This window comes from Rhincodon typus, chromosome 31 (genome assembly GCF_021869965.1).
Source record: "Rhincodon typus isolate 14 chromosome 31, sRhiTyp1.1, whole genome shotgun sequence".
Classification (NCBI taxonomy): domain Eukaryota; kingdom Metazoa; phylum Chordata; class Chondrichthyes; order Orectolobiformes; family Rhincodontidae; genus Rhincodon; species Rhincodon typus.
Window position 1 is genome coordinate 21985078 of NC_063362.1, and position 16726 is coordinate 22001803.

The 16726-nt window shown below is 41.6% G+C and overlaps 1 protein-coding gene across 1 annotated transcript in view; it reads right to left on the minus strand.

Annotated features, from left to right (window-relative positions):
- atp13a2 (ATPase cation transporting 13A2) overlaps nt 1-16726 on the minus strand; it is a 74407-nt gene that overhangs the window by 37558 nt on the left and 20123 nt on the right. Inside the window, exons 2-5 of the mRNA XM_048614892.1 lie at nt 4494-4567; nt 3688-3855; nt 2760-2818; nt 1494-1602 (exon numbers count right to left, since the gene is read on the minus strand). Of these exons, the coding sequence (XP_048470849.1) occupies nt 1494-1602; nt 2760-2818; nt 3688-3855; nt 4494-4567 (410 nt within the window). The remainder of the gene's footprint in view (nt 1-1493; nt 1603-2759; nt 2819-3687; nt 3856-4493; nt 4568-16726) is intronic.

Genomic DNA, 16726 nt, shown 5'->3' on the forward strand with positions numbered 1-16726 from the left:
ACAACATACTTCAAAAAATGAATTAATTGTTTTCAGGAGTTCAGAAACAGCCACGTTTTAACTTTGTTCTCATTCAGCACGTAATGAGACCACTGTCATCAAATCCCTCTCACAAAACTTCCTTTCAGTTTTGTGTGGATCAGATAGGAAGGAAAGGGAGTTTTCTGGTTTGACCCTTTGTTTTTGAATCACGTCTACACCTCCATATTTTAATATTCATAATATAAAAACACACCATTGTGCTTGCTATACAAAGAGCAAATGAAATAGTCCCATTTGGTTCTATTCATTAGAATTAGTATTAGAAATATAAGTATTTCTGCTATAAAGCATGTTTCGTTAACACGAATTGGCTGTAACTCAATTGACGAATAGTGGACACTGTTTAGATAACACAAACTTTCTACTGTACTGTATAGCAATTTTCTATAGTGTGGGTTTCTATAGCACGAGGTCACACAAGAACACAACTATGGCTTTTTAGGAGAAATACCTATAATACGAAACAGATATTGCATAGATTGCAGCACCATTTATTTTGTGCCAGTGAATGGAATGTTTTCTCTTAATAGCCCAGAATGCCACACCAAACATTTCCAGGCAGGTTGCAGAGCAAGGCTCCTTCTTTTCTTCTCTAGCATGCAGTTGTTGGATCCTCCCACTCAACCTCCTGAGGGTGAATATTAAACTAAGAACTTAATTGACTAGCCAAGAACATTTTCGGAGGCTAAGTATTCTGAAGTGAGTGATTCACCTCCTAACGCCTTAAAGGCTTTCCACCAAAGAATATGAGTCATGCATACAATGGAATAGTCTTTAATTGCCTAGATAAGTGCAATCCAACAACATTCAAACAGCTCAACATACTCAAGAGTAAAGTAAGTCTGATTGGTTGAGACTCTAGACTACTTTAAACATTCACTCCCTCCACCACTGATGCACTATGTCTGCAATAGGTTCCAGTTACACTCGCCAACACTTCTTCAACAGAAACAGCTAAATTAAGAAACTCTACCATGTAGGACAAGGACAGAAGACATCATGTAACACCATCTCTAAGTTTCCATCCAAGTCACAAATCAATCTGACAAAAATATTATTTCTCACTGGTGTTGGGTCAAAATTCTGGAACAGTGATGCAGGAGGACCTCTACCACATGGACTGCTATATTTCACAAAGACAGGTCATCACCACCTTGTCAAAACAAGGATGGGCAATAAAAGCTCATGACCTCCACATACTTTGAATTACTGTTTTAAACCGCTTCCCTCAATTTCAGAAGCTTTTTCATTGTTGCACAAGTGCAACATTTTCCGCATTTCCCATCTTTCTCCAAATGCTGCTGCCAATTTAAGGTTTCATTATTTGGGTATTCATGGGGAACAACATGGTGACTGCCCAAATTCTTATCCAATAGGAACTTTACCTTTTACACACAAGATTATATAATTAGTAATATAACACATGGGTGATATAGAATCCAATCTCCTACCTCCTCCTGCTTCTGAAGTGGAATAGTGTCCTTCCAATCAACTTCAAGCACTCCTATGGCTAAATTTATTCGATTCTCATCTTCACTAGGCTGAACTGGATGAGGAAAACTGTGCGGAGAAGAACATTGGATAGAGAAGCAGTCAATGCGCTACATTTTCTGATAGTTCGCAATTGATAAGTAGGTTGAGGCACGGACAGAGATGTACAGCTCTCGCTCCACGTTCCTGCTGTAATATGTCAATGATCAAAATACAGTCGTCTGTTCTTTATGCATTCACACACCATCCTCCTTCATAAGTGTAGCATTGCATCGCTTACTGTTGACTCCAAGAGAAAGGCATGATGAAGATCTGTGCAATGACTGCCACTTTTAGCCAGCCACCTTAGCTTATGAAAATTAATAAATGTCAAAGATTAATAAATGTCAATTTTGCTCAAAATAAAATAAAGAACTGCAGCAGTTGAAATCTGAAACAGAAACAGAAATTAGAGAAACTCAGCAGGTCTGGCAGCAATTGCGGAGAAAAAGCAGAATTAGCACTTTGAATCCAGTGACCCTGCTTCAGAATTTTTAGCTCTCCTGATTGGTTAATACAAACAGCACAGGTCAGGGTAGTTCTAAATTAATGGATGCCAGTAAAAGTAGGATGAGAGTACTACAATTACAATATGCATCAACCTGGGGAAAATCAACGAAAATTCTTGCTGAAAAGTAAACGTGGAGGGAGAACCGGATTTTATTCAGCCTGGATAACATTTAGCAATCAAGAACCATGCATCCTATAATTTTTCACAGCCATCTCCAGAATGAAGGAAATCACAAGGTATACGATTCCCTTATTCTTAGTTAGATGGGTTTTCACAGTTGCCAGCTGACCCCAGTAACCACCACTCCCAGCAGACACGCTTCATTTCTAAGGCTAATGAGGCTAATAAGGCTATGGACTGTTTCACTGTGGACAACACCAAAACACAGCCTGATTCTAAGCCCAGTTGCTGAGTGTATTTTCAAAGAAAGGGTCAAGAACTAGCAAATCAATAGCAGAAACCCTCTCCACAGTCCAGTGCAGATGCCTATTGGAATACCCCAGTGCCAGCTACAGATTACATATCTTCATTTACTGCCTCTAGATCACTGAGTAGCAACGTCAATAATCCATAAACATTGCATTAATGCAGTTTTGTTCAGGAGAGATTCACCATCGTCTGGAAATTTAGTCACTCCATGTACATAGTTAATTCTAACCAACATAGAAAAACTAACCTGTCATCCTCTATCTCTTCTGTCCAAACTTTGGCTACAAATTGCTGGTTAAATGAATCCTGCAAGAAATCAGTTTAAACATTAGCTCCAGTGAATCCAATCTTTACAAATTCCTTAAGCTTTATACAAGATCTATTCACAACCGATGAAATACTTCAGAATTCAATGTTAAAAAGATATTTTATTGATTAAAACACATTTTCCTCAGAAGGATAAACAAAACAAGGGGCTTAAAAAAGACAAAAAAAGTCTAAACTAGCTACTTCTTAATTGATTTTAAATGTGCAATATCTTACCAACTTAGAGAATCAATGCAACTAGACCCACCTTTAAAATGGAGCACCTCTTCAAAATTAAACAATCACTTGTTCAAGTCAAAGCTACATGTGCACACCTGTCTACTTAAGACTCATCATAAAGCAAGTAAGTTGTGTATTGTTAACCATGAGGTCACAATATAAATAACAAACAGAAAGCAGTAAAAGGAGGAGTCTAGAGATTTTCTAAATTGCTTTCATCATCCTCTCTCCACCATGATCCACTAAAATTTAGGTTTGCAAGATAACTATGCTTTCACCAGTGTAAAACAGGTCAATCATTTTCACCAGACCGAAATACACACGATGATAGAAATGAAAATGCGTTTTGCATTGGAAAGCCAATCATCTACAATCTCACTGAAGGCACAATAGAAACAAGTAATTTTGAATTAATACATTCATGGGGCATCACTGTCCAGGCCAATATTTATTGTCCATCCCTAACTGCCCAGAGTGCAGTTGAGATTCAACCACATTTGTGTAATTGAACAACTATCTCAACCATTTTCTGCTAAAACTTACAATAGTAACCTCACTGCTCCAGACAGTCAACTTTTCTCAAGCCTTAGTGTCAGCTAAATTCCACATTCAAGCTTGATTTCTCTTACCTTTATTATGACCCAGTCAGACTGGCTCAGATGACAGGGGTGGCACTTAACAAGCACTTCCAGAACTGGCTTCCAGTGAAAGATGACCCACAATATTCCCACCGTCAGCACAGTAAGAATATGGCAGAGAATTACTCGCCATTGCACTTGCTGGTATCCAGTCACCTCCTGCATAGAAATGTATCAGTTTTAGTACCACAAAGAAATATGCAGGTTATTCACATAACTACAAAATTCCAGAACCTTCGTTAATAACTGTACCATTTAATACCATGTAGATAACACACAACAACTTAATACAACTGAAAATCTGACACATCTAAAACTGAAATCCTTAAATTCTCCGATTCTGGAATTAACTGTTTCCTGAATCTATTAAATTTTAAGACTGTTTTGCTTTAAACGAAAATAAGCTTAGGAGTGGTTTTCTGTCCAGTACATGTCTCAGTTCTGTTATTTCACCACCCCAAAATTAATCACTGAACTTGCTGTCTCAATAAGAATCATCACTGGAAGTCTTAAAGCCTTCCCACCCCTGACCTATGAAGTCAAGTAGAGGTTGGGGTGGTGTGCAAATGTCCCCACAAACCTTCTAGACAAATTTAGAGCTACCGCGATGGCACTACAGAGCAGACTACTATTCCCATTGTCAGTAAAAAGGCGAATAATGTCATGTAATTGGAAGGGTTGAAAAGTTAGTGTGTTTCACAGAAGAGAATTAAATACACTTTCAAAATGTTTAAACAAATGATATTGACCATCAGATACCCAATTTAATTCTTCTTAGTTCCTCCGTAATACATTACCATGGAGATGATGGCCCCAGTGTGCCGGACTGTACCATAACAGGACGACCGGTCCTTCAGCAGCTTGCTGCTATCTGTAAAAGAACAGACAACTACTTCAGTGGACCTTTTACCTCAGCGTATACCTAACAGTGTCACTGTTGTAATAGCTACACAGCATTCACAATAAAACTTCATCTTCCAACCGATTTATTCTTCAATGCCAACATTTTGATTCCACTGTTGTCGTCACTAGGATTCCAATAAAGTCTTACAGTAAGTGTGAAATCTTTGCCCTCTGTTCATTGAATGGCAATAACACTTGATTCCCTAGGGACAGCACGGTGGCTCAGCAGTTAGCACGGTTGCCTCACAGCGCCAGGGACCCGGGTTCAATTCCAGCCCTGGGAGACTGTGTGGAGTTTGTACATTCTCCCAGTATCTGTGTGGGTTTCCTCCAGGTGCTTCAGCTTCCTCCCACAGCCTAAAGATGTGCAGGTTAGGCAGATTGGCCATGCTAAATTGCCAGTGTCCAGAGATGTATGAATTAGGTGGATTAGCCATGTGAAACACAGGGTTACAGAGTTAGGGAGCAGGGTGGTTCAGGGTGGGATGCTCTTCGGAGGGTTGGTATGGACTTGATGGGCCAAATGGCCTGCTTCCACACTGCAGGGATTCTATGATTCTATGATTCTATCCTTCTATCCTTGCAAACCTGTTTTAGGACATAGGTCATAAGCTCAGGTCGGTCATTTGGCCCTTCAGGCCTGTTCCGTCAACCAACAAAATCACCGTTGATTTGGCTCTGGTCTCAACTCCATTTGCCTGTCAGTCCCCTGTCGACTCAAAATTCTATCTAATTCAGCCTCAAATAAATTAGATGACCCAGTGTCTGTTACATTCTGGGGAAGGGAACTGCACAGACTAAGAACCCTCAGACAAAAATTTCTACACAATCAAGATCTCAAAAGTGAGACTACACCTTAAACTCTGTTCCCTGGTTCGAATTTCTTTTCAATTTTTTTTATTCGCATGTGGGATGTGGGTGTCACTGGCTGGCTAACATTTATTGCCTACCTCTAGCTGCCCTCGAACTGATTGGCTTGCTGGGCTACTTCAGTGGGTAGTTAAGAGTCAACGACATTGCTGTCCAAGGTGATGCGTCCTCTCAGAATCAACCCTGTCAAGTCTCCTCAGAATCTCACATATTTCAATAAGATCACCTCATTATTCTAAACTCCAATGGGTAAAGGTGCAATCTGCTCCAACATTTTTTGCAAAATCAGCCCTTCAGCCCACAAATGAATCCAAAGCTGTGTCCCAAGAGTGCAGTTTGAACTGCATAGGTCTAAATTAAGTGAACTTTCATAGTTCAAATTTCTGTCACTCATGGAGTTAATCATTTAGAGCAATATAAAAGGATAAATATGTGTTTCATAGAACAAATGGAGTTTGTCAGATAAATGTGCCAGCAGTAATTTTAAAGCCAGTCAATAATGACAGGCAATGAAGGAATTGAGTTATAAAAATAGGCTGGGGGGGCTCAAAACTAGGAGGCATATTTTCATGGTGAGAGGAGAAAGTTTTTAAAAAAGGACCTGAGGGGCGACGTTTTTCAAAAAGTCGGAGTGGGTCATATACGAAACCAACTGCCAGAGGAAGTGTATGATGCAGGTACAGTTACAACATTTAAGACACATTTGGGCAAGTACTTGAATAGGAAAGATTTGGAGGGATATGGGCTAAACCTAGGAAACTGAGACTAGTTTAGTTTGGGAACATGGTCGTTGTGGACTAGTTGGACTGAAGGGTTTGTTTCCATGCTGTATGATTCTATGACAGGACTCTTTTTATTGTAACACATGACACTGTAGCTCGCCTTAATGGCTGCTGGAGGCACAGCAACTGCCTTCTCTACACAGTGAGCATTATTTATCGACTGTTACACAGCCACTCAAAACTACATTCAAAATCTGTTGATGATACTGGTTTTTCCATTTTTCCTCTCCTAGAACCACAACCTTAAGATGGATCGACAAGTATTGGTAAACTTCTGGTCACTTTTCCAAGGCACAACTTTTTCCTGAGTCTGGACAGTCAAAGATAGAAGAATATTTGACCATCAAATGCTTACACACAAATTTTTCGACCAGCTACTAAAAGAAAGAAAAGCAAAATATTTCTGGAAAAAAGACACCAGCAGTTCTGACAGCTGTTTCAGAATGGTAGAGTTAATATTTCAGGTTGAGTGAACGAGTCAACTTGACCCAAAATGTTATTTTGCATTCTCACCATAGCTACAGCTGAGTTCTTTCAGAATTTTTTGTTTTTATTTCCAGCTTCGACAGTACTGTGCTTTTCTACTAAAAGAAATACCTCCAGTTAAGCTAAATATAGGGAATCCAGGGGAGCAAAGGAAGTCTCAGAGATAGTAGGAACTGCAGATGCTGGAGAATCTGAGATAACAAGGTGCAGGGCTGGATGAACACAGCAGGCCAAGCAGCATCAGAGGAGCAGGAAGGCTGACGTTTCGGGCCTAGACCCTTCTTCAGAAAGGAAGTCACTTAAATTAGAAAAGCATCAGGTGTGGGGTCATCTATTTCTGACAAGGATATGGAGGAATTATATCACGTTTCAGTGCTTGGAACATTGTTACTTGTTTAAATGAGGAAAAGCAAACAAACAATGCAACTAAAACAATAGTTTCAAATTTGCAGGGAACTAAAATACAGACAGACTAAAATACAGATGGGGTGCTGAAGATCCACAGAACCGAAAATGATACAACTATGCCAAGTGGTGACAACTGAAAGGTAATGCTGACAAATTATTAGCCACCAGAATTGAGCAACATCAATATATTTCACATACTCATATGTACAGATATGATCATCTGATATTGCTAGCCTATTCACCAATACACTACTCAAGGAAGCCATAGGCATCTCCAATACAGTGCCAAATAACGATAATCTAGACCACTGTGATGAACATTTACTGAAATTATGAAGTCAAATTGTATATTGAGTTCAGTTTTCAGGAATGCACAAATGAATGGTGCTGCCATGGGATCCCTGCTAGGCCCAAATATCTCAAATATCTTTGTTGGGTTCCATGGGAAACAGGTTTTCAATGCAATGACACCTAACCTCCAAATTCATACATACTTCCAACATGTTAATAACATATTTGCTATATTTTAAATCGGCAGCTACATATAAGAATTTCCTTATGGGCTCCATCCAGCACTCAAATTCATGTTTGAAATGAGCTCCCTTTCATTAATGTTCCATTTGAGGAATCATTTAGGGGTTTCTATATAACTGTCCATTGCAAACCGAACTTTACTGGTTGGTATACATACTTATTGCAATTCCTACAGTACTACATACTAGAAGATTGCCCTCACAGAGGGCTGTGAAGATGCTGATTAGTGGTCAGGGTGAAGATTTGCATTGGCGCAGTCACCACTACCAGAAGGAGGACTTCAGCAAGACACCCTCCCAGTTCATGTGAAGACGAGCATCCAGCAGAGGGCTGTGAAGACGCTGACTGCTGCGTAGCAGCTAAGACAGCTAAATCCTTATAACTTTTATTGCTTATTGTACTTTTTCTCGGTTTCTCATCTGTATGGGTAGTACACAGACCAGGAAAAAAGGGCCACAGATAATTGGATTTAATTTAATCTAATATAAAAGTACTCTCTAACGTTTCATTTAAATAGGTAAACTACGGCAGGAGAGCTCAAAGTCTTGGTTTGCTCCTCTTGCTCCGTGGCAGGCTGGGAACAGTTCCAAACCCTGGGTCAACATGCGTGCAGGAATGGTCTCCAGCTACAGCTCCTGGAAGCTGCGGCTAGGAACACTGTGGAGCATCCGCAAGGCAGAGAATATCATGGATAGCACGTATACAAAAGCGGTCACACTGCAGGCAGGAAGGGAATGGGTAAGCACCAGGCAGAGCAAGAGAGACATATAGGTAATGCAGGAATCTCCTGTGGCCATTCCCCTCAACATTTTGAAGAAGGGTCCAGGCCCGAAACATCAGCCTTCCTGCTCCTCTGATGCTGCTTGGCCTGCTGTGTTCATCCAGCTCTACACCTTGTTATCCAAAATGGTATATCTGTTTTGAAGGGGAATTACCTCTGAGGAAAGCAGCAAACTCACTGCACCATGGTTCGTTCTGCTGCAGAGGGGAGGGTAAAAGTGTGCCAGGGCAATAGTTATACGGGACTCAATTGTAAAGGGAATAGATAGGCGTTTCTGTGGCCACAAACGAGACTCCCTGGTGCTAGGGTCAAAGATGTCTTGGAGCAACGTTCGGGGGTGGAGGGGGAGCCAGCCCACTGGTTGTGGTACACATTGGTACAAACAACATTTTTTAAAAAAACCAAAGGATGAGTATATAGGGAGCAAGAAAGAAAGTTAAGAAATCAGACCTCAAAAGATAGGGAGAACTCCTACCGCTGCCGCATGCGAGTCAAAGTTGAAATGACAGGATATATCGGATTAATACACGGCTGAAAAGATGGTACCGGGGGTGGGTTTTAGATTCCTGGGTCATTGGGACTGGTTCTGGGGGAGGTGGGACCTGTACAAACTGGATGGGTTACACCTGGGCAGGACTAGGACTGATGTCCTGGAGGAGCGTTTGCTAGAGCAGTTGGGGAGGGTTTAAACTAATATGCCAGGGGGATGGGAACCTATGTAGGGAGCCAGAAAAGGAGAGAGCAAGGACAAAAACATAAGGTAGAAGAGGGAATAAGAAACATGATAGGCAGAAAAACCAAAATTCAAACAGGGCTTTTAAGAAAAATAAGAACAAGACAAACAGTGTTAAAAAGACAAGTTTAAAAGGCTTTGTGCCTTAATGCACAGAGCATTTCCAAGAAAGTGGATGAACTAATACCACAGATAGATGTAAATCAGTACAATATAATTGGGATTACAGAGGCATGGCTACAGGGTGACCAGGGGTGGGAACTGAATGTCCCAGGGTATTCAGTATTTAGGAAGGACAGGCAAAACGGAAAAGGTGGAGTGGCATTGCTGGTTAAAGAGGAAATTAACACAATAGTGAGAAAGGATATTAGCTCTGACAATGTGGAGTCTATATGGGTAGAGTTGAGAAATACCAAGGGGCAATAAACATTTGTGGGTGTCACATATAGACATCCAAATTGCAGTGATGACGTTGGGAATGGCAATAAACAGAAAATTAGAGATAAATGTGATAAGGAAATATTGGTGATCATGGGTGATTTTAATCTGCACATAAATTGGGCAAATCAAATTAGCTACAATGCTGCCGGAGTGTACACGGGATGGTTTTCTTAACCAATATGTGGAGGAACCAACTAGAGAGCAGGCCATCTTAGACTGGGTACTCTGTAACGAGAAGGAAATCATTGCCGATCCATCTGTGCGAGACCCTTTAGGGATGAGCGACCATAACATGATAAAAAGTTGTATCAAGATGGAGAATGAGGTAGTTGATTCAGAGGCTAAAGTGCTGAATCTTAATAAAGGAAACTATGCAGATTTGAGGCACGAGTTGGCCTTCAGAGATTCGGGGCAGATGACAGCGGATGGGCAATTGCAAACATTCAAGGAATGCATGGGGGAACTGCGACAACTGTTGATTCCTGTCTGGCACAAAAGCAAAATGGGTAAGAGAGCCAATCCATGGCTTACAAAAGAAATTAGAGATAGTATCCGATCCACGGAAGAAGTATACAGATTGGCCAAGAAAAATACTATATCTGAGGATTGGGAGCAGTTTAGAATTCAGCAAAGAAGGACCGAGGGATTGATTAAGAAGGGGAAAATATAGTACGAAAGTAAGCTTGCAGGGAACATAAAGTCTGACACTAAGAGTTTCTATTGGTATGTGAAGAGAAAGAGATTGGTGAAGATAAATGGAGGCCCCTACAAACAGAAATGGGGGAATGTATAATAGGGGACAAAAATGTCTGAACAACTGAACACATACTTTGGTTCTGTCTTCAAAAAAAAGGATACAAATCAGATACCAGAAATGTTGGAGAATGCAAGATTCAGTGAGAGGGAAGAATTGAGGGAGATCAATATTAGTGAAGAAATGGTGCTGGGAAAATTAATGGGATTGAAGGTGGATAAATCCTCAGGACCTAATAATCTACATCCCAGAGTACTTAAGGAAGTGACTGTAGAAATAGTGAAAGCATTAATGGTCATCTTCCAGGATTCTATAGACTCTGAAACAGTTCCTGCAGATTGGAGGGTAGCTAATGTCACTTCAATATTTAAAAAGGGAGGTAGAGAGACAACAGGGAATTGTAGACAGTAAGCCTAACATCGATAGTGGTGAAAATTCTTGAATGCATTATCAAGGACTTTATAGTGGAGCATTTAGGAAGCAGTGGAGGACAGACAGAGTCAGCATGGATTTATGAAGGAGAAATCATGCTTGACAAATCTGTTGGAATTCTATGAAAATGTAACTAATACAGTTGACAAGGAAGAGCCAGTCGATGTGGTATATTTGGACTTTCAGAAAGCATTTGACAAAGAGATTATTGTGCAAGATTAAAGCACATGGGTTTGGGGAAGTGTATTGCGATGATAGGAAACTGGTTGGCAGACAGCAAACAAAGAGTAGGAATTAATGGGTCCTTTTCAAATTGGCAGGCAGAAACTAGTGGGGTGCCACAGGGATCAGTGGTGATTATATTGATGATTTGGATGAGGGAACAAAATGTAACATCTCAAAGTTTGCAAACGATATCAAGTTTGGAGGGAGGATGAACTGTGATGAGGATGCAGAAATTCTTCAGCATGATTTGGACAAGTTGGGTGAGTGGTAAATCACTGGCAGATGCAAGATAATTTAGATAAATGTGAGGTTATTCACTTTGGAAGCAAAAACAAGAAAACCGATTACTACTTGAATGGTTGTAAATGGGAGAAGAGTGTGCGCGCAGCAGGACCTGGGTGTCCTTGTGCACCAGTCACTGAAGCTAAGCATGCAGGTGCAGCAGGCAGTAAAGACAGCAAATGGTATGTTGGCCATTGCAAGAGGTTGAGTACAGGAGCAGGGATGTGCTGTTGCAAGAAAGGGGGCTATGGCATACTTTACAGCCATATAAGCAGGCTGAATGCTGGCAAATTGTAAAATCAATTCCCACAGCTTTTCAGCATGCAGTGATGATGTGAAGAAATTATGCTTGCAATGTTTACTGGAGTTCAGCTGCAAAAGTGCTGATACCTCTCTGCTGCTGCTTTAATCAGTCATGCACAAAACCCAAAGCCCAATTTTTTATCCAAACCATTACAGCAGAAAACTGCTTTTATATGGAGAAGACTGTCACAAGAAAACATACCAAGACACTGCACAGTACGATTATCAAACAAAATCTAGTATTAAGCCACATTAGGATATATAACCAAAACCTTGGCCTAAGGAACAAGGTAAATAGAGGGGTAAAGATAGAGGGAACTACGAAGAGAATTTTATAGGGGAGGGTAAAGGAGCTTTAGACATGGCAGCCAATGATGGTGTATTTAAAATCAGGGATGCTCAAGAGACCACAATTGGAAAACAGGAATCACAATCCACTAAAGGGTAAAACAACAAGCAAAGCTTTTCAGAGCGCAATTCATTGTAAATACTCAGATTTGTATTAAAACAGCACTGTGAATGCTGTCAAGCTACTTGTCTTTGAGGAGTTGATAGTTCCTACAATGTCAGCAGCAGGGGAAAGACATTCAACGGCTGTCACGTCTTCATTTATTTTCCGAAAAGTTGTTTGGAAACAGATGACCTCTGCCAGAATTCTGAACTTTGCACTTCTAAAAGAAGTTCAGAAAACCACTGAAATTCTTAATGGGTCACTAGATTGAGAGGATATGTACTTTTAGGACCAAAAATCCAGTGAAAAAAAGTCAACAGATGAGTAGACACATCTTCTCTCAAAGTGAGAGAGATAGTAGGAACTGCAGATGCTGGAGAATCCGAGACAACAAGGTTCAGGGCTGGATGAACACAGCAGGCCAAGCAGCATCATAGGAGCAGCGAGGCTGACGTAGGGTCTAGGCCCGAAACGTCAGCCTCTCTGCTCGGCCTGCTGTGTTCATCCAGCCCTGAACCTTGTTCTCTCAAAGTGAAACTGCCAAGCTAAGGAATGTAGTGAGACTACATCAGCATCTTCAGACATTTTTTAAAAAATTCATTCAGGAATGTGGGCTCACTAGCTGTTGTCAAAATGATGGTGCTGCTGTAGTCCATTTGTTAAGTACACCCACAGTGTTGTCAGGAAGGAATTTCCAGGATTTTGACTCAACAACAAGGAATGGTGATGTATTTCCAAGTCAGCTTGGAGAAGCACATACAGTGGAAAGAGGTTGTTCCTCTTTAGAGGTATTCTTGCGAATCACAGCAAATGGTTACAGACGGAAGTCACTGGAAACTGTTTAGCTTTCAGTTAATTAGCCCCTCCAGCAAATTAAATTAGTTCCAATCAAAACATCAGCTGAAAATCAGACCTGACACACTGTATCATTATTGTTTTACTACTTGCCTCAGTGTCACCCTGGCATGCCATTTTCTGTTGTGGGAATAAATGTTTGTTCAATGGTGAGAAAGTTTCTAGACAATCATTCAGGGTAGAATTAGCAGGTACATGGAAAAAGGTGCATTCATTATGAAGCATCAGTGCGGATTTTAAAATGGGAAATCATATTTAGCTAACTTGCTGGAGGTCTTTGCAGAGGTAACAGAAAGGCTCGATAAGGGTAATGCCATTTATGTGGTGTACATGAACTTTCAAAAGGTATTTGACACAGTGCAACATAATAGACTTGTGAGGAAAGCTATAGGTCATGGAATAAGAGAGTCAGTCGAAACAATACAGAGTGTAACGTGGACATAATATCTGAGATAGGAAACAGTAATTGTCAATGAATGTATTTTGGCTGGAGGAAGGTTTGAAGCGGACTTCCCAAAGTTTTTCAATTCAGGGGACAATTTCAAAGTTTGCAGATGACACAAAGCTTGGAAGGATTCTAAACTACAAGATAGACAGCTTGGAACTCCAGAAGGACATCATCATGCTGGAAGAATGGACAGATAGATGGCAGATGAATTTCAACACACAAATGAGAACTGATGCATTTTGGTAGAAGGAACACTGAATGATAATATAAATGTAGAAATAAATCTAAGGTGAGGAATAGTTTGGATGGGGGGGTGCGGAGGTCAAAAAAAAAGTGACCTGGGAGCATATGTGCACAGTTCATTAAAAGTAGGATAGGTAGGGAGAGCAGTAAGTAAAGCATGCTTTGTTAATAGAAGCATAAGTTAAGAGCAAGGAAGTGATGTTGAACTTGTAGAAGATATTTGTTAGATCTCAGCTGTTGTCTTTTATTGTACAGTTCTGAGGCCCACATTACAGGAAAAATGTGAATGCATTGGAGAGAGAAAGTATAGAAACAGTTTATAAGAATAGTTCCAGAGATGAGGAACTTCAGTTATGAGGACAGATTGAAGGAGCTCTGACAGTTCTCTTTCGATAGAAGAAGGCTGAAAGGAGATCATATAAAAAGGTTTTCAAAAGCATGAGCAGGCTGGATAGAAAAGATAGGGAGAAGCTGTTCCCACTCAAAGGTAATAAGAACAACAAGCATAGATTTCACTGATTTAAAGTTAGATGCAAAAGTAGCAATGGTGAAGTAAGAAAAAGCTTTATCACGTAGCAAGTAGTCAGGGTGTGGAAGGTATTGCCTGCACATGCAATTGACAAAAATAAAATGCAAAAGTATGGGGAAAAGGCAGGAATTTGCAGTAGGCAATGGTCATTTAACTTACCGTAACATTCCTGTGATTTCACAAGTGAAACTGCAGAAATTCCACTTCTGCCCAAGGTTCAAAGACAAACAAACAGCAGGATTTCTTGCAGTTGTCCAAAAGTTCTAACTACAGCAAAGCAAAAGCAACCTTGACCTGGAATCTGAAAAGCTGATTTGTGTAAGAAATGGTTTTCAAATAACAGTAAGACATTTTGTATAAAAGCAAAGATTCAGAAAAAGAATTAATCTGGAAATGTTCTGAGGAAATAAAACAGTTGGACATGGTATTTTAATCATACTTCAAGACCAAAATCATGTCCTTCACACCCAGCACACCCCCACCCCAAAACTAGTTTGGAACATGGATTCACTAGCCTCCACGCAGCATAAATGCAGGATTGCCCCTTGAATTGACACATTCTCGTGAAATGTCCTGATTAGTGCAACATGAAAAGCTTTGACAAAATGAGTCCTTTTTCAACAATACTCAAGTTCTGTATGACCAAACAATTATTTAATTTGATTGTTGATCCTCAGTATCAGGGTGCTGTCAGTTACTATGGAATCTTTTAAAATAGGTAGTCTTTATCCTTTCCTTTAAAGTAGAAATGACCATCTATACCCAATAATGTGCAGAATAAACATAAGATGGAAAAAAAAGCTCTGGCATGCCCCCCAGTAATATGAACGGACAGAATGCTAACAAATTGTAAAAATCAACTCCCTTAGCTTTTCAGTATGCAGTGTGATGAGAGGACATTGTGCTCACAATTTTCATTGCAGTTTGGTTGCAAAGCCTTAGAAACCTATTTTGTTGCTGCTTTTATCAGACATGCACAAAACTGAAAGCCTATATTTTCTATTCAGACCAACATCACAGCGGTACACGAAACGGCAACAAACTATTTATAGAGACTTTAAACACAAGAAAACATGCCAAGACTTTTCACAGAAAGATTGTCAAACAAAATCAAGCCACACTAGGACAAACGAACAAAATCTTTGTCAGAGGTAGGCTTTAAGACAATGGAGAAGTAAAGATAGATTATCTTCAGTGTAATGGACAATGATTAAAACAGACACTGACAGTTAAATTCTTTAAACAGGAATCCACCCACATGACATATGGCCACAGAATATTCAAATCTTTGGCTATTTGGAGGAAGGGATATACAAAATAACAGCATTGTTAAGCTGCAATTCTTTTCTAAGGATCGACAGCACTCCTGAGGCTTATGAATATTTATACAGGACTTACCACCCAAAACGGGCTTCCTCCACCCCCCAAATCCCCAGCCGTACCCAGGACCTTCCCCACAATGGGTCCGCCGCCATTGGCCATGAGGCCACTATCGGAGAACCCTCAGATGACGTCACATCCGCCACCGCCGGGTTCCCCACTTCTGGGACAGCAAACACCATACACCATCGCTGCCGTTGCCACCGACACTGAAGTCGCGACCACCCTCACCGCTCCTGCCGCCGCCTACCCCGCTCCTCCTACCTCCGACGCAACTCCGCCCACCGCCGGCGCTGACGCAACTCCGCCCACCGCCTCCACAGCCAGCAGCTCCAGAGGAGACAGCAGCATCCAGCCCTGCCGAGTCTTCACCATCCCCCCAGACCTCCCCCTTACTGAGGACGAATGGTCAGTCCTCAGTAAAGGGCTCACCTTTGTCCCCCTCCACCCACAGATCAACGAATACCGCTCACGCTTGGACATAGAGCAGTTTTTCCGCCGCCTCCGCCTCCACGCTTACTTCTTTAACCGTGAACCTAACCCTCCCTCTACTGACCCCTTCTCCCGCTTCCAACACACCCCCTCCTCCTGGACACCACCCCAAGGCCTCCTACCCTCCCTCGACCTCTTCATCTCCAACTGCCATCGAGACATCAATCGCCTCAACCTCTCCACCCCTCTCACCCACTCCAACCTCTCCCCTGCAGAATGTGCAGCCCTCCGCTCCAATCCCAACCTCACCATAAAACCCGCGGACAAGGGAGGCGCAGTTGTAGTATGGCACACTGACCTCTACATCGCCGAGGCCAGACGCCAACTCTCCGACACCACCTCCTACCTCCCCCTTGATCATGACCCCACCCCTGAGCACCAAACCATCATCTCCCAAACCATCCACAACCTCATCACCTCAGGTGACCTCCCATCCACGGCCTCCAACCTCATCGTTCCCCAACCTCGCACTGCCCGCTTCTATCTCCTTCCCAAAATCCACAAACCTGAATGCCCTGGTCGACCCATTGTCTCCGCCTGCTCCTGCCCCACCAAACTGATCTCCAACTATCGAGACTCCATTTTCTCCCCACCTATGTCCGTGACACCACTCACGCCCTCCACCTCCTCCAGAACTTCCAATTCCCCGGTCCCCAACACCTCATCTTTACCATGGACGTCCAGTCCCTCTACACCTG